This window comes from Hippocampus guttulatus, chromosome 6 (assembly GCF_054856545.1).
Source record: "Hippocampus guttulatus isolate MCC_2025c chromosome 6, RoL_Hgut_1.0, whole genome shotgun sequence".
Lineage (NCBI taxonomy): Eukaryota > Metazoa > Chordata > Actinopteri > Syngnathiformes > Syngnathidae > Hippocampus > Hippocampus guttulatus.
In genome coordinates this window covers 19510775-19535328 of record NC_141266.1, presented here as the reverse complement: position 1 = coordinate 19535328, position 24554 = coordinate 19510775, and the positions used below count along the sequence as shown (strand labels likewise).

At 42.7% G+C, this 24554-nt stretch overlaps 1 protein-coding gene across 5 annotated transcripts in view; it reads right to left on the bottom strand.

Moving 5' to 3' along the window:
* mef2d (myocyte enhancer factor 2d) overlaps positions 1-24554 on the bottom strand; it is a 71210-nt gene that overhangs the window by 13077 nt on the left and 33579 nt on the right. For 4 of the 5 annotated variants that reach the window (XM_086112856.1, XM_086112859.1, XM_086112857.1 and 1 more), the window contains exons 2-6: positions 23680-23968; positions 18172-18375; positions 10381-10518; positions 4264-4501; positions 2298-2354 (exon numbers count right to left, since the gene is read on the bottom strand). In XM_086112856.1, the coding sequence (XP_085968982.1) occupies positions 2298-2354; positions 4264-4501; positions 10381-10518; positions 18172-18375; positions 23680-23733 (691 nt within the window). In that variant the 5' untranslated portion in view covers positions 23734-23968. Of the gene's footprint in view, positions 1-2297; positions 2355-4263; positions 4502-10135; positions 10274-10380; positions 10519-18171; positions 18376-23679; positions 23969-24554 lie in introns of all 5 variants that reach the window. The other variant, XM_086112861.1, reaches the window with a different exon arrangement.

Sequence of the window (24554 nt, the reverse complement as noted above, 5' to 3'; positions counted from 1 at the left end):
TAAACAAAAAAAAAGTTCACCGTATTGTGTGTTACTGTGTGCGCAATGCAGCCTGCCATTACCGGTCGCTGTTCAACATTAACTCACCCGTGCAGCAACTTAAACAGCTTCTTGGGATAATACTTTGATTTATACCCTGTTGCCATCCGCTTTCAAAATAGTTGTCATCCTCCAGTGATTTGTAAGCTTTCATCTGGTGTGTGTCACAAAGCATGTGTGTAACCTCCCAAGATGGCCGCCAAAGGAAAAATAAAAAGCCCTCTCGAAATATCTTGCTCTGAGATGCGTGTAAGAGAAGCTATTGCAGAGTTCTGAACCGAATCCATGTTTATGTACAAGTCCTTCTAACAATAATAAAATGATCTTCACCAGTTGATGAATTCAGACGAACAATGGAGTGCACATGAAAGGTCTCATTCCAAATGCAGCCTCGTTTGTGTGATCAAGTGCAAACCGGTGAATGTAAACGCATCCATGGCACTGAATTTCCATTCGGCCATCAGAGACGGAACCTTTAAGCCTCTCACGCCTTACTCAATTTGACTACACTTTCGGCTTGTTTGTAGCCATTTTTTTTGGCAAGAGAGTTATCTTTTTTTGGTGCTATTTTTAAAACTAAAGTTTTGAATCACTTCAAGTCATTCGTATACCGTATTCGTTCATTCTTAAATGATGCTGGAGCACAGTAACACATTCAAACCCTTTTTTTTTTTTCTCTCAGTAACTAACAATTTTTTAACCTAGTTTTGTTTCTAAAAATCCCCAGTCACCTTTGGGAAGTCTCATTATATTTGCAATGACACTGCTAAGATGGATTTAAAAAAAAGAAAAAAAAAGGAAGCAAGCTGGACCCACTTGGCCAGCATGGAGCCCAGAGGGTATGGAAAAAAAAAAAAAAAAAAGAGAAAGCAAACAAGAAGATATCTGTTAGTGCTGGCACTCTGATGTGCCGCTAATGGGCTTTAAGGGGGAAGCTCTGGCCAGCGTCAAAGTCACCTCTGAGGAGTGGTCGGTGCCAAGATCGGTGACGCTTGGGCGGGGCCACTGCGGATAGGGGAGATGAGGGGCAACAGCTGAGAGGGGCCCCAAGGGCAGGAGGGGGGGGGGGGCAAGAACACAAGACGGGTGTTGCCTATTTTATTGGCCGCAGTTGTCGTTGGGGAACGTTTGCTCTCAGCTGCTTTGCACAATTAAGTCTTGACGGACATATCTGTACAGCGGTGCCTTGAGATCGTTGTTGAATTTGTTCCGTGGCCTTGCTCGCAACTCAAGATACTCGCATTTTCAAATCATCATTCCACTTTGAAATTCATAAAATCGCCATTAATCCATTCCGGCCACACAAAAAAAAAAAAAAAAACATCAAAAATGTTCAACTTGTTATTGTATTGAAAAAAATAGGCCCCGACAATATTGCACTTTATAAAAACATAAGCGTAATAGTAGCATACTGCAATTAACGAGAACGTGAAGGTTAAAACAGTTTGTGACTCATAATTTCATGCTACAATGCCCATGAACATCATGCTCCTTATGGTGTGCTCACCTTGGCCACCAGTGGGCAGTGTCATCCAGACATTATAAACGAAGAAGAATTTCACAACGATGTGCCTCAGTAAGCTGCAGTCATATTTAGGGACTGAGGGATAAAGATTTTTTTAAGGCCGATTCTGAATAAAATTATGGTAACCGATTACTTGGCCAATTATTTTTTAAAAAGTACCTCATGAATAAAATAATTTATTTTATTGGTCCGATAAACGATAAAGATATGAATTTCAGGGACAACATTTTAATGTTTTACAATACTTTTTTTTCTGTATTACCTGTTTAACTTCAATCAAAATAAGCTAAAATCGAATGATTTTATTGTCCATTTTGGGGCGGGGGTTGTTTGAATGTGGTTTTTGTCCTTTGTTGTAATGTGGTAATGTACAAAAGGGGGGGGGGGAAGATTAAATCAACCAATTTTGGCCGATTTTAAAAGAGCTAATATCGGCCGGCCCATTGGTTGGTCAGGCCTTCATAATTAACAATAACAAAATCATTGTATTGTCTTTTTAAAAAAAAAAATCATTCAGTAAGTGAGAAAACAAGATGGCCATTTGCACGCAGTTTAAAAGACTGCTTTCATTTTCTCTTACCCAAATCAAACTGTTGTTCACCCGTCACATTCGGTCTTCTGGACTGTGACCTTTCGCTGTTGCCTCTCAACAGCATTCGCGTGTCTGACTGCGCGTGGGTGTGTGTGCGTGTGTATGAGTGTGCGCGTTTGTGTGTGTATAGATTTGACTTACGGACTGGACTTGGGCACGCTCCGTTGGAGTTTCCCAGATCTCCACTGAGGAGTGCGCCTGAAGACGAGGACAAAAAACAAAACAAAAACAGGAGCATAACTCAACCGGTCATTCATATTAGTATTAATCCATTCTAATCTCCGCATCAAGGGTCTCATTATACAAGTATTTCACGGTTGACAATTTTGCTGTGCTTGAATACAAACGAGAAGGGCAGAATGTCAACTCACTCATTAAACGATAACATTTGAACCACACAGATGCTCCTTTAATTGTTTGAATGATGCATATTTGAACCCTCTCATGCCAAAATATTAGAAACGGGTCTCCGTGTGACGCAATGCACGAGTACTAGTTAAACCTCATAAGTGAGCATTAATATCTTTGCACAAGGAGAATTTCCGCATTTGATGGTTTATCGAATGAAGTGGAAGTTGAGTGCAAAATGTGTTGCGCCTTGAAGAGTAAAATATAATAAAAGACAAAGGGGGGAGGGAGCCAACATGTTTCGGGAGGTAGAAGTTGTTCGTCTCACAAAGAAGAGCCGTCAAGCAAATCGTGTGGGCGGCACTTCACAGCCGGCTGTTGTTTTTGAAGAGGCTTTTGTTTTGGCGCGCCTTCGCTTGATGATGTTTCCACACGTACGAACCTCATCAGTCAGCAGCGAGTATCAAAAGACTTTTTAGTCAGCTCGTGTGGAAGTTACAAAAGTTTAAATTAAAGCAGTAACGAACGGGCCCTCGCACCCCCGCAGTCGCCACGCGCAGGATTCCGTTGCACGTATACCGACTTTGAAGGGAAGGAAATCTCAAGTTCCTCACAAACTAGTGCTAGCTTCTCAAATGTGGTTTCAAATTGCCAGCAATTGGACAGAATCTCACGGATGAGTTTGGGCCACTGGAAATTTCTAAATTAGCCTGAAATGGCCAATTCAAATCAAAATGGCTAATTTCTTGTGTCTTTTCAGAAAATGGGTTTTTGTCATGAGAATTTATTTATTTATTTATTTTTACTTTACTCATGACAGATACACAAATCAAATTTACTGACTCAAAGGCTTGTAATTGGCTTTGGGGGACACAGAATTGTTTCTAAAATGTGATTGAGCGCAGCTGAGCCACTTGAGCCCGAAATTTCCACTTAAATGGCTGACTTCCTGGAATTGGGAGATGTCTTTTTGAGATTATTTTGTGGGCCATATATCTAAGTCGAACGGGTTTCGGAAGCTGAATATTATAACGCTTTCGCAACATGTCCACTTTAAACAAAAATGGCGGACTTTGGGGATCTTTGGAGGCATTGCTTCTCGAGACTTTTTTTGTCGGTCTACTTCACAAAGACTGTGCAACTAAACTTCATGATGCTGAGTAAATCTGGATAAATTCATCTTTGACGGAAGTCCCAGAAAATGACCAAATTAGACTGAAATGACCGCGTTTTTTTTTTTTTTTAACACAAGTTCTTGAGCCTTTTGCATTGATTCATGATGGACATTGCTAAGTCAAACGGGTTTCATGAGCTGGACTTTTAAAAAAATGTAACATTAAGAAAGCTGAGATTGTTACGTCTTGTTTAGTTTGATTTATCTTGACAGGTCAACTCAAAAGGGTTGACTCCCTGTGTCTTTTCAAGCATTGCTTCTTGAGATTTTTGCGGGTCTACTCACGATAGATACGCCTACCAAATTTAATGATACTGCGTCAAACTGGATTCAATGGCTGAACTGATTGTAAAATATGGTTTGGCACCCCTGAGACAATTTAGCCTCAAATGGTCGTTTCAAACCAAGATGGCTGACTTCCTGTGTCTTTTCAGGCATGGCTTCTTGAGACTGTGAATCTACTCATGATTGACATTGCTATTAAATTTAATTTTTCTCAGTGTAACTGGCTTCAGGGGCTGAATTTTCCCCAAAAGATTTCCCCTGTTTGAGCTGTAAACATAAAAACGTAGTAGAGTGTCATACCCGCGCTTGCGGGTCGCTGCGGCAGTCCCGGTGAGACGGTGTTCCTTTGCAGGGTGGGTTGCTGCGGTGACAGCAGGCGGGGGTCCGAGAGGGCGGCGTTGATGAAGGAGGTGGTGGTGACCAGGGTGCCGCCCGGGTTGTTGCTGAACTGAAGGGTGGCGGGTTGCGGTGGTGGGGCGCTCTGATTGGACACTGGCACGGTGACGGGCATGGAGAAGGTTGGCTGCGGGACGGTGGCCTGGGCATAAGAGAGAGGAGAAGGGTGGGGATTTTCAATGCCAATATCCACAGTAAGAGACAGTTGGTCAATTTAGCTTCATTAGCTTAGCATCAGCGAAGCAAACAAGCCCGAATGTTGGAAAACGGTCACACCAAAACAAAACAAGTCAGCCGAGGAACGTCATCTCCTAGCTCCTTTGCATGCTACTGTTTCAAACGAACAGTACATCACAAGGCTAATGTGATCCCACTATCTATATACTGCATCCCAATGTTATCAGAGGATTACATAGCTACCCATAATGCGACATTTAACTGCTAAAGCTACATTCTAGCTAGTCATACCTAGCATTTACATTGCATCCCGCTTTTAACACTGTTCAAATTGGTTATGCTAGAGCGCACCACTTGCTTTGCATCCCAGCAAGAAACAAACACAATGCTAATGCTACATGCTAACATTTTAAACGTTAATAAATAGTACAAAGCTATCAAATTATTTTAACTGACACGATACGACAGACACACACAAACACGCAGACGCGTGCGGAATGACATTTTTGAAAGTGTTAAATGAAGATCTTGGTGGTTTCAACAGTTGAGTCCATAAAATGTACTAAAATTTATGTCAACCATTTCGGGTTGTCCTGGAAGGTGACCCACTTCGCAGCGAAAGCAGGACTTCTATTTCAAGAAAATGGGCCAAAGCGCCTAAGTTCCAGGCTCTGTGCTCGGCTTGTACAGCCTGGGACCCACTTAACTGTGAGGAAGGCGAGAGCGCACGGGATGAAAGAAAACTTTGCTTCATTTGAAACAAAACGTTTTCAAAGATTTCGTTATTTGTTTATTTTTGATAAACATAACAGAAACGGGACGGGAGTTGATTCCTTCAAGATTTTAACAGTGCAGAGAAGTTGGAATTTAGAGTCGCTCAACTTTAGTATTATACGATGATTTTCCACAACACAATGGGCAGCACTAAGGTCTCCTGGAATACACACATTTGACAAAAAGTTGACTTCAACTTGAATTTAATTAACAGCGATGACAAAAGGCAGAGAAAAGTCCCCAACTGAGCACCAATAATATTTGTTGTTTCCACAGAGCAGAGGGAATGTGTGCCTGTGAGCATTGTTGTATGTTCTATTTGTGTTGTTTGAAAGTTTACAATGGCTGCAAAATCAATGCTATTTTTTGAAGCCTGCATATGGCGTTCCGCGTAATATGTTAGCATTAAGCTAGAGAAATACGGCTTCAAAATACAGTGCGTCAGTTTGACAGGAAGCTTCTCCTGGAGTGACGGAACACATTTTGCCTCTGATTCGGACAGTCATCTTTTCGCTTCCTCAATGTAACGTTATGCGATAGTCTCCATTTTCTTGAAAGTGAGAGAGTGAGAACTGGTGCAAATCAATACAGTGGTGCCATGAAACATAAGTTAAATTTGTTACGTTACCATGTGTGATACTCAAAACACAAATGAATACATTTTATCCATTCCATCCTCTTTGGGGGTTTTTTTCCAATATATGCCTTTTATGTTGTTTGTCACCATGTGTTGATGCACCTTTGTGTTCAAAAAGCCATTGCTTGAATGGTTTTAACTATTGATGCTATTCATTAGCCCATCTACGGTGCTGTTAGCTTTAAGCTAGCGGAAGGCAAAGTTGTGTTGTTTTAAACTCACAACGTGTAATTCTTTTTGTTTTATGATGTTTAATTTGACAGCAAACGCAACTTGTGGTGCTATTAAGCAGCTTGACGCCTCGATTTTGAATAAATGTTCACTAATTTCCAAAAGGCTGCTTTTTGTGAAGTGAGTCGGCTTTACTGCTACCACACAATCTATCATAAAATAGTATGATAATATCGTAATGGAACTAGTGGCCGAAGTGGAGCCGTGACTTTCCTTGCTTTGGAGGTAGTATCAAGCTCATCGTGTCGCGGTAGTGTGGTGGTGTCAGTCTCAGGCGTAAGATCATAAAAGCGCTCAGGGTGACCGTGTGCGCGTTCCCCGGTGACCAATCACGAGCCGGGCAGTTAGCCAGCTCGTAAAATCAAACGGCACTCGTTAAGGTAATGTTAATGGCGTGATTGAGCGCCACGGGGGAAGACATTAATCGCGGTGCTAGGTGGAACCTGAGCTGGAAACGGAGCCGGTTCACGACCGAAACGCCGTGTCCAGTCAGGGACGTCTCCACGGCGACTGCACGCTAGCTCTATGAATAGCATCACTTCTTCACAGTAGGAAGGCATGAACCCGAGGTATTAAATTGAGTCATTACCAAAAAAAAAAAGTGTGTTTTCCTTGCCTGCGGTTGCCATGACGACTGCGGTGACAGTCCTGGATGTCGTTAACATACCTTTTGCAAGTTGCGTGATTAACCACTTGTCTCACTCACAGTTATGAATAAGGCGCATGAATTGAAGTATGGATTGTCGGGGTTTATTATTTTTGAAAGAATTACAGGAACAACACTATTTTTTTAATGTATAAAGACGGAGATGTTCATGTTCAATATCTTGTTTTATTTTTAATTGAATTTTATTCACATTGAATATATGTTTATATTTAATTATTCTATGAACAAATTGTCTGTATTTGTTAAAAAAAACAAAACTATATATTTCCATCACCTATACCACCAATGTCAGAGTTTGGTTCGTATTGCCGGCTGTTAAGTCGGATTTGTTCCCAGTGAAGGTTGGACTTTGTCACTGATTCTTTTCATAACTTTTATGAACAGAATTTGTAGGGGCAGCGGAGGCGTTGAGGGGGGTCCTGTTTGGTGGTCTCCGTATTGCATCTCTGCTTTTAGCAGATGATGTGGTCCTGTTGGCTTCTTCAAGCCGGGATATCTCCAATCCTCTGGGATTTTTAGACTGTATATGTAAGGGATAATGACTGCTCACATTTTCTTCATATTTTTTTATCGATTTTTTTTTCCACATGACTTATCCTTCATATTTGGCCCCCTTTTAATCTTGGTGTCATTTTCTCGAAAATATAAAACGATTGAAACTAATATGAAGACTTGAGCATTGTTGTTTGAAAAGACATCTTACTAGTAATTGTAAAAATAAATAAATAAATTTTAAAAAGAGAGAGAAAAATAAACATCCAAAATGTTCTATATGTCGCTCACCACGCGCAGGCAAACACACAGTCAGGTCCTGGGGAGATTGTACCTCCCCCCAAAAAGATTTTTAAATGAAATACAAAAAAGAAATAGGCACATAAACACAATTTGGCACCTTGAGCTTCGTGCACATGCCAAAAAACTGTGGCAACACACTCCACAAACATGGCTGACATGCAAGCTGAGCCAAAGAAATGTACAAAAACAAAACAAAACAAAAAAAGCGCTTTATAGCTTCCAGTTTTCTAAGTAAGCTAAAAATTCAGTAGCTTAACTCCTGCTGCCATAGCATCGTTTTTTTTCTTTTAATATTAAATTACACTATATTCCTATGAGTACAAACTGTGAGATGACAACGGCCAAAATTGATAAAATCCTAATAATACGATGGAACCTCGAACATAGTCCCTTGTGCGTGCTTCCTGTTCTTTTTTTCCTTTTCTGCATCTTTGAACTGCCCTTCTGCAGGCTGCTTGCTGAACTGAGGTCTCTCGTGATGTCACACATTCATTTTGTATTTTCTGTGCTCATTTATCAACGCAATTCCAGAAGTAAAATAAATTATAATTGTAACGATTTATTATGTGATTTTATAATATTTTTATAAAGGCAAATTTTACCAACAAAATGAGTAATTAAAAAAAAAATCAAAGTAAAATTCAATTGTAACTAATTCACCAAAAACTTTGGAAAAAAAAAGGTAAAATAAGCAATTTTATGTGACGTGAATGTTCAATGCATGTACAGTATATGACAGTTATTTTTCATGAGCAGATAAAATAAATCATAAATCTTTATTTTATTCAGGGCAAAGGTAATTTGAGCATTTTAGGTTGCGGCCACTGCAATTCCCAAGTGAATGCATAACGTCTGCCTGCCCTGTCCTGCCTTGGGGGAGGTCTCCGTCTCACACACACAGCATTAGCATTAGCTGATGTGCTGGTGAGTATGGAAAGCTGTTTGAGCTTTTATTTTGTCCAAGGACAACTTCGGGCATACTAGTAGGACAACTGGACACGCTACTAGCGTGCACGAGTCGACAACAGTGCTACTAGTACTACTACAAGGAACGTTGGAAAATTGTACGATATAACATTGAGCGCTTCACAAGTATGACTATAAGGAGCGCAGTTGTCAACGAGTGGACAGTTTTCCTTCACTAGTAACATGTCACCGTAGAATGCCGATGTTGTCCTACTAGGGTGCAGAAAGGTGGAAGACAGTCATGAAAACAAATGGATACAGTCGTTCTACTAGCGCGCTGTGTTGTCTTCCAAGTTAGGACGAAGAGTGAAGGTACTAGTAAATGGACCTTAAGATGGAGGGCAAAGATGCACTGGTAGCCGAGACCTTATTCTGAGCCCTAAATTAACCACGAGTCATTTTCCCAGCCAAGGACAGGACACAAGTAAGACACATTTGGCGTCCTAGTAGGACAAGAAAATGTTATTAGCGAGGCAGAACGATGCACTAGTCGTTATCTGTTTAACTGTTAACTGTCGCTGTTTCTCGTACTATGCGTGAAGCTTATGTCCGAAGATGTCAACAAGTAGAATTTTAACGTTTCACTCCTAGCACGAGTGGCGACTAGTGACATTTCCGTATCAGTAAAGGTTTTGCCTAATTTGTAGTCGTTCTAGCCCTATGCCAAAGTTGTTCCATTTGTGACGACAAAGCGCGGACGAGCGCGCGGACATCGAGGACATCAAATAACACATGTAGAAAAACTTTGGCACAATCGTAGGACAACTACCTACATGTGAGGCAAAACGACGTGTGGGCAATTGGCCATTAGTAAGACAAGTACATGTTATTCAACGGATATTATCTCTGATTTTATTTATTTTTTTACCACATTACAAGATAGGACTTGAATTCACCCTACCCCCAAAAAGGCAAAACATCTGCATTTTTCTTTTTGCTCATTTTCTTTCTGTTGAAAAATGAAACAACTACCAAAAACACTTCTATGTATGTACATATACATACATAGAATTTTTTTTTTCCAGCCGACTAATCAGTTTGCGGAATTTAACTCCATTTTTACCCAAATAGCGGCCTCAACAAATCCATCCCGGTCGAGCCCTTTTTACTTGTAACGCAAAACTACTCGCGTGCTACTAATAGACTTCAGAAAGTGACCCCTGCAATCTTGATAGCCATCTTAAGGTCCAGTACACTATTTGCCCTCGCTAGCAAAACAACTAGTGGTGTTACCAATGGAGCATTAGAAAGACACATGTTGGACCCGGTGGCGTACTAATGACACTGAACCGGTACGAGGACGCGGACCTCAAATCGCATATGGAGGACAACAGAATAAATGCTCAAACGGCTTTCCATCGGTGAGGGTTACGTGGACGAGGAAGAGGAGGTGTGAGGATGGTGAATGCGAGTGCTCTGTGAGTAGAAGTCAGCCGCCGCCATCAGCAGCCCGAGGAGGTGAAAAAGGAGTAGGGCAAGGGGGGTATCAAAAAGGGGCGGGGACACAGAGGAGGCGTGGCGGTACTCACTGACAGCCTATAGTTGCGCATCATTTTATCAAACTCCTCGTCAATTTTTTTGTACTTCTCCTCAGTGCGCGGCGTGAGCGAGAAGGGCTCCTCGGGGTCCGGGCTCTCAGAGTCCCGGTGCTCTTTCTTGTTCAGAGCCTTGGTAGCCCAAATAGAAGAAGGATAGGAAGAAGAGGAGGATAGAAGAGGAGGAGGAGGAGGAGGAGAGGGGTTAGAGACGATGACACAGGTGCGAGTGTACTCACGCCGTAGCGCTTGTAGAGGGTGTCCAGGTCGTCCGTCTTGTTGCGGTACTTGTCGTCGTTTAGCGGGCTTTGGTCGATGGAGTCGTCGCCATCGGGCTCGGGGCTGTTGCAGCCGTTAAAGGATTTCTTTCGCAATGTCTGGGTAGGGGGGAGGGGGGGGCACATTTGCATACATACACACACACGTGCGTGTTATCAACAGAATTAAAAAATGATCATCATTTAAAAAAAAAAAAAAGAGAGAGACACACGTGTCCTCGCATGAGTCGACAACATTTCTCCACAGTGTCACTCGCGTGGGTCATGTCAGCTGACCTCAGTGGCCTACATTCCTAATCGTTTGCCTGAAATCTTGAGGTTTCAAATCCTTCCTTTCCTGTACATTTTGAAACATAAAGTACAGGTATAGTCAACTTAAAATTAACCCCTATGACGAAAAAATAAATCCCGTGATAGATGGATAGATAGATAGAAAATTAGCCGTTGAACACTTCCATGTGTGTTGCCGGACTCGAGTTGCCTAACGTCGCCTACGTTGAAACCTGAGAAGGAAATGGAAAACAATTTTGGCCTTTAGGAGGAGATAACACGCGATTCCGACCTGGAATAACCTTGGAGGGACAACTCAATCTGCACTCACAGGTGCACTCGGGAGCCCGGAATGAAGAAAGAAAGCTTCTCAATGACACCGACCAGAATGTTCTTCGATCCATAAGAGTGCTGACGCGAGCTGACAACTGACGCTTTGGACCTGAACCGCAGCAAGCCAACACCGACCGGGCACCACGTCAACGCAGCTGCTTGATTGGTGTGAAAGCTGCGGCGTCAGTGCCGAGGATTCCGGCTCAACCCGATTTGCCGCTAAGCTAAGAAGCTTTGTGGCCGCGTGAAGCGACGGAAGACACCGTGACTGGCCGGGAAAGCTCCCGCTTTGGAAATCAATTAGCGAAACTGTAAAAGAGCAAAGAAAAAAAAATGCTCACTTGCTCGGGAGTAAAGCTCAAAATCAGGAATGGCTGAAATCTTTTCTTTACGGGAAAGTACAACATGAATAGGTTGCCTTATTTTTTTGAAAATTTGGAACAATAACAGTTTGAACAGTCTTGAGTTGTAAACGCTTTCAAACCACCAATGGCTTTAAGAAAATAAACAGCTTCAATCTTTTCATTTTAGGAAAGTGTAACATTAATCGTTGGCCTTCTTTTATAGGAAATGAAGGAATGCAAAAAAAACCCCCAAAAAACATTTGAACAGTGAATTGTAATGCTACAAAACCACAAGTGGCCTTCGTGATACCATATAAAATCTTTTTTTTTTTAAAGAATTAGAGCACAACATCCACAGTTTGTCTTATTTTCAGGAAATTTGGACTAACAGTAACAGCTAAAGAAACAGCAAAGGAATGGTTTCAGTACTACATATAATATATCATCTTATATCTTTTCTATGTAGAAAAGTGCAATATCTAGTTTGTCTTCTTTTCAGGGGCGTGAACAATGCAGACCAGAGCAACCGTAACGGGTTGATCAATGTAAATGATTACGCTATTAAAATCACCAAGAGTTTATAATAATACACATTCGGTATTAGCTGACATCTTTTCATTTTAGGAAAGTGAAACGTCAACGATGGATCAATGTAAATGATTACGCTATTAAAACACCAAGAGTTTATAATAATACACATTCGGTATTAGCTGACATCTTTTCATTTTAGAAAAGTGAAATGTCAATGCTGACAAGTGTAACAATTTAAACAGCCCGAAATATGGCGCATCTAGTAATATATAACATATAACAACTTGAAGCTTCTCTTTTTAAGAGTGGAAAATCACTTGTTCATCCCCGTTTATGGAAATGAATGATGCAGATAAGATTAACAATAACCGTTTGATCTGATTATTACTATTATTATGTGATTACAGTACCAAAGGGCTTAATATGACAAAACATAATTTTAAAAACTGTTTTTCTTCTTTAATAGAAAAGGAATGATGCAACAAAGTATTTGAAGAGTGTGAACTGTGCTCTATAAAAATACCAAATTGCCTTTTTTTTTTTTTTTGGAAAGTTCAACCTCAATCATTTGCCTTCTCTCCAGGAAATGAAGGATACAACAGGAACAATGAATTTCTACATTCTAAAAAGGAAGTAATAATGGCTTTTGTTATTGCCTTGGTTCCATTCGAAGGTCCCGCGAGAGGCGGTTTAACTCCCGTTCAACATTAAAAAAAAAAAATAAAAAAAATCAAATACAAGACAAAAAAGTTTATTAAAACGAGCAAAACGAAAATCGAAGCACACGTGAGCGCACACACACACACACACTGACACACACACACACACGCACACTCGGCCGTCCGCCAGTCATCGGGAAGACATACACTGTACACGCGTCTCTGTCCTGGAAGATGCATAAAATCAGCACAAACAGCAGAAGGCCACAATGAAAGCTTGTGACGGACGCATGCACCTTCTTTGAGGATACTGAATGGACGCCAGAGGGACGTTTGCGCGCGCGCGCACGCACGCTCACACGCTCACGCAACCCAAAAGCTGCTGAGCAACAGTTTTACAGTTGCAAAGAAGAGGGCTGCTGGGCGTTATGGCAAAACAAAGCAACAAACAAACATTTTGCTCCACATCATCGTCCGTTTTCAAGCATCTGTACAGCAAACGAAAGAAACTAGAAAGTAGGTCAACATTTCATTAACCGATCAAGTCATTTTTTTTCTTCATAGAACAAAATGAAAAAGATGAACACAGGAATACATGAAAAGAATTGAACTGCAATTTCCCGCCATCACTACAACCGACCAGCTCGAGTAGAAAATCGCATGAATAAATAGAGCCAGTAGGAATATGTACAGGTATATATATATTTTTTGATCCATCCAACCATGAAGCAGAATTTCACAAGATATTCACAATAAATTACCTGAATCACCTTTGATGACGCTCACCACAAAGATTTCAACCAATAATCTAACTGCATTTTCCCCCTTAATTATTGTGATCGGGATTTAATATGAGATTATGATTACAAAGATCATTTTCCCATGTATTTTTTTTTCCAACACACCCGGGCAATTAATCAATCCGTATCAGTAATCATTTGAAAATTGCATCCCACAACACTGCGATGTTGATTTGAATTTGATGAATTGTTCTCGCTGTCGCCTGCAAGCCCCGCCCACCAGCTTTTCCCTCCTTCGTCTCCTTCCTCCGTCCATCACTTCCATCTGCCTTCCTTCCTTTCTCCTCTCGCGTCTATTCATCGGAGGCCTTTTCGCATCGTGCTCGCTCGCCTTGCCTTCCGCCGCTCCTTTCTCCTCTTTTTCTCGCCCTGATTGGGATCTGCAGCCGAGCGGATTAACACGTTGTGGCAGCGGAGGCAAGCCCGCCCACACGTGCGCACGCGCGCACACGCGTGCACACGCACGCACTGCGTTTTCGAGGCGGCGTGCGCGTGTATGCTCCCTCTCACCGGAGTGAAGGAATGTCAAGCTGTGTGACGAATACTGACACGCACGCACGCGCACGCACACACTTAAGTGCTTCTAAGCATACAGGAGAGTGAAATGGTCGTCTGAACTCTGACCCGCGCTGAGTCGAGTGTATTTGCGTGTGCGCGTGCGTGTTGCCGTGTGCGCGTGGCAGCCTGCGTGACTACATCCACACTTCATAATTTATAGTCAAAAGCACTCGGCAGAGAGGCCCACGGAGGCACTGAGCGAGAATGCGAGCGAGTGCATTTGGTGACCGGCCAATTATCCTCGCCGGCGTCCTCTGGCCGCAGATTAAGCCCAATGTAAATCGTATAATTAAGTCACGCCGTCCCAACCGGGTCGGGCCGGGCCGGGCTGGGCTGGGCTGGGCCTGGGTGACACAGTGACTGATGGAGGGGGGTGGGGGGGAATAAAAAAAAAAAAAAGAAGCTTCCAATGACAGCTGCCCGACGAATGTAACGTCTCATCTCCACTTTCACTTAAGCTTTATCGATGTTAAGCTCCGAGGCTCGGCACTTCCTGTCAATTTGTAATTTATGTCATTTATTTATTTTTTTGAATATAAGGACCTCATTACTTCGGAGCCGGATGCATTTCTATCCAGGCCTGGATATGCGATTCGATTATTTCAAGAGAAAAAAAATGGAATTTAGACAACTTCTACCTTCATTGACAAGAATAATTGGTGCCATGACTCTGCTTGGAACCCACTACACTTAAATTTCAAAACCTCTTTTCTCACGGGAAGGAATGGCGATGATCAAAAACATGTTTTTTGTTGTGCTTCATTCAAGAAAATAGCACTCAATAAGATCATACTAACATAATCTAAAAACATAAAGACAGTTTGTACGTTAGTTCATTCTGACTGCATGCATCCATTAGCCACCTGGGGGCAGTATAATACAGACATTACACATTAGACGTTATAAACAAGAGTTTCACAACGAAGTGACTCATTCAGCAGCTTTCCTCGCGGGGGATAAAGAATATATCCCTGTGAGTATTGTAATCTGCCTACATTTGTTGCTTCACTGTATTGGTTCAAATATCTGTTGCTCAAAGTGTCACAACAGCGCGGGTATCGATCATTATTTTTTTAGCCCATCTTTAACCCGTTTTGCATTGTGTGTTAGCCACCCAAGATTCCCCCGCAGCCCCAATCTTCATCTTCATCTTCAACGCTGTGCTGATATCAAACAAAAAGTGCTATGACACCGCCATCTAATGTTGTCTGTTCGTCACTACAGGTATGAAGAAGATTGAATTTCGCAGACAGGCGAACCCTCTCCCGGGGCTACCTATTCCTGACGACTACGGATATTTTTTGGTGGCAGTAAATGGTTGGATTCCAGTTGACAAATATAAACGTCGTGAACGAGTTAGGTGAGGGTATTTTTTGAGAGGGATCAGGTGAAACTGATTGCTTATGGTTAACTGATTGCTTATGGTTAAAATGGCATCCCTTCTGAGATGTATTTACTTGTTGTCCTTGTCTGCCATGTATTGTCTGTCTCTATATTATTTCCGCATATGTTGCTGTCTTGTATTTGTACAAAAATATATACATCTATATAAAAGAATATTTTATTGTTGTTACACGTTACTGGTTCCACCCACAATTTTCTGGGTTTCCAAAAGGGCAGAACCGCTATACAAATCCAGTTGAGCAGCATCACGGAACCTCCGATTCGCCATTAAAAAAAAACAAAACAAAAAAACGGCAAGTGGCATTTCAAAGAGGTGTCATGTGAGGACACAGAGAGGAGTACTAAGTGAGGATTAACCAATCGTGGCCAGACGACTAACACCCGCTTAACGAGGAGGTGGGCATCTGGAGGGGGACAACCGAGGACAAAGTCACTGAAAGCATCACCAGTGTGAGTGTGTGTAGGGTGGAGGGTGAGGTGGGTCACGGCAGCATCGCATAGTTTAGCACTGGGGAACGACGCTGTAAAGGACGCACACAAGCACACAAGCGAGACGCACACTCGGCTTGAATATTGTATGAGACGCTCTCTGGGGCCATGGACGAGCGTGCAAAACACATACACAGACACACACACACACACGCACAAATGAACACAAGCATAAAGAGGGAATAAAGAGACAGGGCGACACATACGCACACTGGAAAAAACAAACACACACACACACACGTATGCACACAAACAGGACCAGTGGGGCTTGAGCTGATGTGGCCCGGAGCTGCCCAACGCCCTGCGACACACACACACACACACACACACACACACACACACACACACACACACACACACACACACACACACACACACACACACACACACACACACACACACACACACACACACACACACACACACACACACACACACACATTTAAGGGCCAGCTGCAGCTGCAGCCTACAGAAATCTTGACTGCTGACACTTTGAGACAGAAAGAAAAGGGGTAGATACATTACCCTAGATCACATGTGTCAAACCTAAGGCCCGGGGGCCTGATCTGGCCCACCGCATCATTTTATATGGCACGCGAAAACAGCTCAAAGATGTCAACTTCGATGATCATTTCTAAAATGTCGACTCAAATTTTAAATTCTCATCTGTAATAACTAAGAGATATATTGTAAGCATTTCCCTGTTACCAAAACCCTCATGATAGTAACTTAATCAATAGTTGAATCAACAGTTATTCTTGACTTCTTTTCGGTTTCAGTCATAATAGCCCTCCAAGTGAAGCGGTAACTAAAATGTGGCCCACGCCAAAAATGACTTTGACACCTCTGCCCGAGATAAATATTTTAAAATGTAAATCCAAATCAGTGGCTCCATTCTTTTCTTTTCATTTTATCCAGGTGGCAGCATTATCTGAAACTCGCTCTGCACAAAAATAAATAAATAAGAAGGCTCACACTTTTGCTCTCATGCTATGACACACGTACCGACAATCTGGTGAAAATTGAGCATTCTCCCTGCCGGTGCTGATCACCGTCAGCAAAGGCCCTATTATGAGATGTCTCTCAAGATGATCCTGCAGGTGTGAGTTGTGTTAAGAGCATTTTTCCTCCCTGATCTACTTGATGAACCGACAATTGTGACAGTTACATTTTCATATAATCAGATGACATTTTCCTACCATTTCATTCTATAAGGCAAACAAAAAAAAATCCCCAAAGATAAACATCAAAATCTTCCTAGATGACACACCTTTCTTTTATTGTCCATTTGGCATTGACTCCCATCACACGCACACACACACACACACACACACACACACACACACACACACAAAATTGAAAGTCAGCTTTTCCTCAGCTGGTTTGACTGCATTTGACTGATAATTGCTCATGGTGTAAAAACAGGAACATTAAAACCAATTATGCCGTTAGATTGTATATGGATCAAACAGCAAAAAAAATTAAAGGAAAAAAAAGGCAACATTGTGTTTTAAAGGAAGTCAAACCCCTTGCTGTGGAAGAAGGCAATGCAATGCTCCTCTCAACCACAAAACCTTGTGGAAAAAGCCAAATAAAAAGCATTATGCTGCACAAAAAGATCGTGACTGTGTAAACATGCCAGAGGCTGCAAGAGCAGAGCTAAATCTTGTAGTTGCTCCGTACTTGTACATGTGAGAATGTCAAAAAAAACTTTCATTCTTTCTTTCATTTAAGGGCCACACTTTTTTTTTCAATTTCAAAGGTCTATTTGAAAATAATGTCACATTCAAAACCAAATATCCCACTCATTCAAAACAACAATAAAAATACAAAGAAAATAGAACTGTGGCTTCACACTTGTGCCAGTGTGCGGGTGTGTGTGTGTGTGTGTGTGTGTGTATACTTTTCTAGGTCAAAAATTGGTGAGTTACCCCAAAAATCTAAATGAGGATAAGCGTTATCAGATGAGTAGATGAAATGATATCCACAAAGAATTCTGTTACGTTAGCAGCATTTATCCAGTTATATCGTGGCACTTTCTGTCTTTTGCTCTTATTCTGAAAGACAAAGCACATGTCTTCCAGTCGCGGAAGTAGCTAACTTAGCAATCAATGGACGGTTAACGTTCACAAATGAATATCGCACAAAAAAGGCTAATAATACAGTCTGGTGTTACAGCTAATGGCTAATGCTAACAAGGCACTTAAAAGTGTATGTGTGTGTCGCTAATCATTTTGTCTTTGACGCACACAGCCGAACGAAATTTACAATCTGGCACAGTAAAATATAGGTTGAAGTTGTGTGTTTGTGTGTGTTTGAGAGGTTGGGGGGCTAATTCAAATGTGCAATGTTTCGACACGTTACCTCGATGATGTCGGCGTTGGTTCGGCTCTCGTGCGGCTCGTTGTATTCGGTGTACTTGAGCAGCACCTTGTCCATGTCGGTGCTGGCGTACTGGAAGAGCTTGTTCGAGTGGTTGAAGATGATGAGGGCGATCTCGCAGTCGCACAGCACGCTCAATTCGTACGCCTTCTTCATCAGGCCAAACTTTCGTTTGGTGAAGGTCACCTGTGCGGCGGAAAGAAACGTGGCGCAAGTTGAGAGGTGCGCTGACCAAGAATATTTCAGCTACAGATATTTGGCTAGTTCATTCAAGATTGGAGACTTCCTATATGCTTTCAAGGGCTGGCTTCTTGAGACTTTTTTGTGGCTTTATTCAGACATGCCTACTAAATTTCATTACGCTAAGTTCACCCAACTTTGGGCCAGTCAGGAACACGACGACTACCAAAGGATAAATGCTCGCGACCAGTACAGCAGCAGTCAGCTAGAGACACCCCGTGTGACAAGCCACCCGTGTAAAGACTCGATATTACAAATGTGGGCCAAAGCACTTGATTGACAGGCTGTAAGCTTTATCTACACGAGCTCAGTCAGGATTGCAGATCAACCCGACAGGTCTTGTTTACGCTCGATTTAACGGGAAGTACAATTTCAACACTTTTAATCACACTTCTGCTGTTTCCATTACGCCATTCATTGCATCAGATTGCATTCAAGGGAGGGGAGGGAGGCTGTTTTTAGGCAACAGACTCGAGGACCGGCTGGCCAAACATGCTTCTCGTCTGCTGTCACGTTGACTATCCTCGTCACTTTCACACTCTGCCATGCTCTTTTCCATGCCCGCCCTCTCTCTCTCTCTTTTTTCTTTCATACACGCACACTTGTGCTCCGTCATAGCACACACACACATTTGTGAGAGTGCTCAGAAGGTGAGAGCGAATGAGAGATGTGAGCGTGGGGTGCCGGTTTGCTTGAAGCAAAAATATTTCAGTCAACCAACAGAAGAATGCAGATTTCGACAAATCAGCAAGAAGATGAATGATTTCTGCAGATTTTGATTTCCAAGTCGTCAATCGGTTGCGGTGTCTCACAGGGCTCCATTTTAAGCCTCTTTATCATCTAAAAACAGAAGCTCTCTTCTATTTTGACGAGGGTTAGGCAACGAAACCCGGTAGCACATTTGTACCAGTTCTTATACATCCCGTACTTACCTTTTAAATAACAGCACAAAATGTAGTTACTTGTTTCTGCGGTAACTAAAAATTAGCAGTTGATTTGACCTTAGCCTACTGTCCCTCAAAAATGACTGCACCACTCACAATTTTTATTTAAAAAAAAAAAAGATTTAAGAAATTTTACTTTACTCAAATTTAAAGTAGTCAGTGTACAACTTGTACGGTGCAACAATGTTTTACTGTCACCTTGAAGTACTTAAACAGCAAATGTCTAAATGCTGACAACAGTAGCGACTACACCACCTACATCCCGAAGTGAAAATGTTCAAATTGTGGCCCAAGTATCAATATTTTGTGTAACCGTTTCCTTCATACATAATCTTAATGCGATCTTTATGATTTTTCAAAATTTAAGATAGTTTTTTGGCATAAGGTACCATATTGAGTTTTGCAGGAAAAGAATGTGAGCGATACCAGCGATTTCAAACACTCGATCCCCATTTACAACGGAGAGCTTGTGACACTACTGAGTCACATGACACTGGGAAGGGAAAATGGATAATTCGGCCCAATTTCAGATTCTGATTCAGAAAACTTTATTTATCCCCGTAGGACAATTTGAAGATGTTTAAGCACAATCATTGGACTGTACAGATCATTATAGTATAAAACCAGAAACGAATATCTTATTTTATAAGCACTGTTTCGCTGAACCGCTTCACATCTATGTTGATTCCATCAATCGTTTGCTTTTCCAGTCCCAGGACAATTAGACTGCATTTTGTCAAGTAGCATTCCTACCACGGGGATTGATAAAACTGCTTCACTTCTGTATTATTATGAGGTAAGAAATTTGGGGTACCGCCTTTTCCAAATCAGGACTATTAGGAAGGACTGTAGGTGGTCATAACAGCATTAAAATCAGTTTTGGTCACAATTGCTATTGCCGTCCATTCCCAACATTATTCATCAAAAAGTGTGTATGTGTGTGTGTGTGTGTGTCCGCGCGCATGCACAAATGTACTTTGGGATGAGCTTCAGGTGAGGTTAAGTTAAGATGACTCTTGAGGAAATGAGTCTGTCAACATGTGAGCGTGTGTGTGGGTGTGTGTGTATGTGTGTGCGTGATATGTAGATGGGCACGGAGATAAAGATGAGAGCTGTGGGGAGGGGAGGGAAGTGGAGGTGGGTGAGATGATCGCGGCACCGTGTGATGAGGTGGGAAACGGGTTGGGTGAGGGTGCGCGGAGGGGGGGGGGGGCGACGCGGAGGGAAAGTGGTTGCCCGTGGATACGACCCCGATATAATTTGATTTGTGGCAGCAGGAAGCGACGAGAGAACGAGGGCGAAAGGGGAGGAGGAGGAGTGAGAAGGAGGCATGACAGATGCTGCAACATGTCAGAGCAGCACAGGGGATGGAAGGATGAGAGAGAAGGTCCAACGTGAAAGAAGGACCTCACACCGAGTTACTTCCGTCCCTCGATTCCTTGATCTGATCCTCTCATCTCCGTCATTACTCGCCTCCTTGCCGTCATAAAGCGCAATCATTTGCTATCATCGTGCAGAGGGGGAGGTCATTGGGAGAGTGGGGGCTGAAAAAAAAAAAAAATCAATGACTGATGCCACCAGTTAGTGGACTTCATGCAACACAGACATTAAGCAGTCCACAGAAACAATGCTTCTAAAAATGAAATATTACTTCAATTATATGGCTGTTAGAATGACAATATACAGCGTTGCGAGGCTGGAAAAGCAGGTTCGTCGGTGCCAGAAGTTGGCGGACTGCATGCAATATAGATGCAAAGCAAAGCATCCATCCAGCGCCCCCCCCCCCCCTTCCTACTTTATTGGGTACTTTGCTTCTCTCAGATTCGATCCAGGACAAACTAGCTGGACATTAGGTGAAGAGCAGGTAACCAAGGCAACGGAAGAAAGCCAAAAGGATGGATTTAAATTTTTTTTTTTTGATGCGTGCACGCATGCGAGTCTCTTGGCAGAGTTCTGCTCGCGTGGCAGATGGATGAGGAAAACCACCACTGAGAGATGCGGCGGACTCTCGTCGTTTTCCCGTCGTCAGCGGCTCGCTAGTGTTTGCTAGCTCACGCGCAAGCCCGGAACGTCAACACGCTCAGAGCCGCCATGGCAACTGGCGTGGATGAAATGATGACTCGAATGGTAGGAATAATTTTTTTTTTTTTTTTTGCTTTGCTTTGCTAGCTAGATTTTTGGGACAAGAATTTCTTCTTTGGTGATTTTTTTTTCCCTCAAGATAATAATCGTAAAAGTATTCACAATTTACCCCATGTCGACTTCAAATATGGTAGGAATCATTCTTTTTAGGACACGCTGGTCTTTGTGCTTTCAAAAAGCTCTTTCACACAAAGTCTTCTTGAGACTTTTTTGTGGGTCTATTCATGTTAGAGCTGTCTGTCTCCCAAATTTTATGTTGGTATTCAAAACTAGCTTTGGCATTTAATCCTTTGACGCACCCTCTAACCTCATAGCCTGATAATCTGTCCATTGCAGTGACCGCTGTCCCTGAAAGGGCTCATGAAAGTAAGAAAGCGGACGTTTTTCAGTGTTTTTGGGGTAACATGCTAAAATGGTCACACCCCCAAAAAATGTCAGACTTCCTGTATTTTTTGGGGTATGTCTTCTTGAGACGCTTCTGTATGTCTACTCATGAAAGGATTTTAACTAAAATAGCGACTTCATGCGTCTTTTCAGACATCGGTTTTTGAGACTTTTTTGTGGATCTACTCCTGATAGACAAAAGTGAAACTGCCTTCAATGGCTTTACTCAACAATGCACTACCGAGAGTCATCCAACTCAGCCGCCCATGAAAACTCAAGCATTTCCCAATTTGGGGTTGTTCTTCACTCTGTATCCGTTTTATAAATTTGACAGCAAGCTGACAAAATTTCTAAGGCACATTTATATGGAAGCTGTAGAATGGCCAGAATGACTTACCAACCAAAATGGCAAAAAAAAAAAAAAAAAAAATGTCAATTTTCTTGGGGCCATACATTTTGTACCAAAAGCTGACAGGTTTGCATAATAATAAAATCGCATTTTCTTCATCCGGCACCGGTGTAAAACATTTGTCTTGACAAAATGTCAATACTGGCTGGAAAAAAGGGAAAAAAAGCCTAAAACCCAGCAATGCTTCACAGTGTGTGAGTAATGCTTGAAAGGAGAACAGAAAGAAGAAGAAATGTGCAATTGGAGATACTGTCATGCTTCCAGTCGGGCCCACACTCGCGCTGGGTGTTTGTTTGGTAGAGCTTTTTGGAAACATCTCCCCAATCAACATGTGGGAGGGTGACGGGCCCTCATGTTCTCCGACATCCATTCGATTCCCTTTCGTCTGTGTCGCTCTTCATTAAGCTTCAAAAGAAGACCTTTTATTCATTCTTTTTTTTCCTTTTTTTTTTAAACAGATAACTGCAAATAGACGGGTGCCCTTTAATTTAAGAGAATGCCTCGACTCGGCCTCATTTCAACATATCGGTTATTCGTGAAGGATGCCGATACTAGTTGGTGCGACGCTGCGGGTGTTTGCCACATTTGGTGAATCATCAAATGCGCCAGAAAGAGAGAAAGCTCTTTGTTCACACTTATCTGTCACCGTGTTAATTGAAATTGTTAGGTGTCACAAGTACTAGAGGTATGCCATACTCTCAGTGGTTTCATAACAATCTCTCTGGATGTTATGAACTTCTATTCCCACGCCAGCCCTGCCGCAAATAGCAAAGAAAGGCAAACAGTATATACATATATTTTTTGTCCTCTGCCAAGACCGAGTAATATTACTGTGGATTACTGAGATATCCGCGTTATGTATCGATATGAATTTTATGCCGCCGCAAGTGGCTGAGGCAAGCATGGCAAACCTTCAAACTTCCATTTGGTTCATTCCTGATTTATTCCTGGAATTTTGCAATCCTCAACCTCACCCCAGGATCGATCAATTAATCCATCCAGTGAGTTCGTCAAACCCTATCGACTCTCCGCTGGACACCTGATATGAGCTCTAGATGCATCAACCGCAAAAAACACAAACACAAAAAAACCCCCTAAAAACAAATAAAATTTTTTAATGCAGATATGTGAACCTGTATGTGACAAACCGAGAGTATGCGGGGGGGCGGGGGGGGGGGGGTCCCACAGTTATTCGCTGAATTGCTTCAGCCCCAGTTGCAATTCTAACAACCATGTGAGCTTCGAGTGATTTTGTTTCAACTTTTTTTTGGAATCAAATTATTTGAAGGTGCAACTTGAACAACCGTGTGCAAAAGCGGCGACCGTAGCAAGACCAGCTGAGAGGGTTCAAACTGTGCATTTAGCGCTAACCTGTCTGTTGCGCTCGTCGGTGATCCTCTGAATCTGAATCTTTTTCCTCCCCATGTTGATGTCGTTGCGGCGGACGTGGGGGAGGGGGGGTTCACGGTGAACGGGAGCTGAATCTTCTTCCACTTCCCGCTCGTTACGTTGAAACACTTCCTGCCGGACACGGGAGCCGTTTATTCAATGATGACGATGGAGAAAGAACAGCGGACCGGCGAGCCTTCAGATCATGGTCCTCGTTTCCAGGGCGGCTCATCCACACTGTGCCCTTGCCTTCACCTCAGCTGGCTGGCTCCTGGAAAACAACACACGGGCGATCAACACACAGGCAGCGATGTGTTGGTGATGGTGGTGGTGGTGGGGGGGGGGGGGGGGGGGTTCTCGGTTTTGCAGACCGTGACCCATTTCAGCCACCACAAACACCGTCTTTGCCTCAACCCAGCCGATAAACAAGAGAATAAATGAGGCAGTCATCAAATCAGCCGCACATGAAACAAGTCGAGCTGGGGGAAGGGGAGGATTGGGAGGGGGGGGGGGGTGATTTTGTTGCTACATGGAGAGCAGGAGGCCCTCGGCAGCCCAGCGAGCGAGGAGGCTGTGCTGTGTCAGCTTCATTAGAGGCATCACCGCCACATCACTGATCGGCCGGTCGCCCACGGCAACCGGCTGCCCGGTCGCGGCCGCCTGGCACGCCGGCCAATGCAGAGAGGACAGCGGCTGCGCAGCCTTTTGTGTGCGTGTGTGCGTATATATGTGTGTGTGTGTGTGTGTGTGTGTTTTGGTTTTTTAATTCTTCTGACCTTTATTTGCTCTGTTTATTCTTCTTCTTCGAAGGAAAAAAAAATTGATTCATAAAAAGTTATATTTTGTACTGCTTGCAT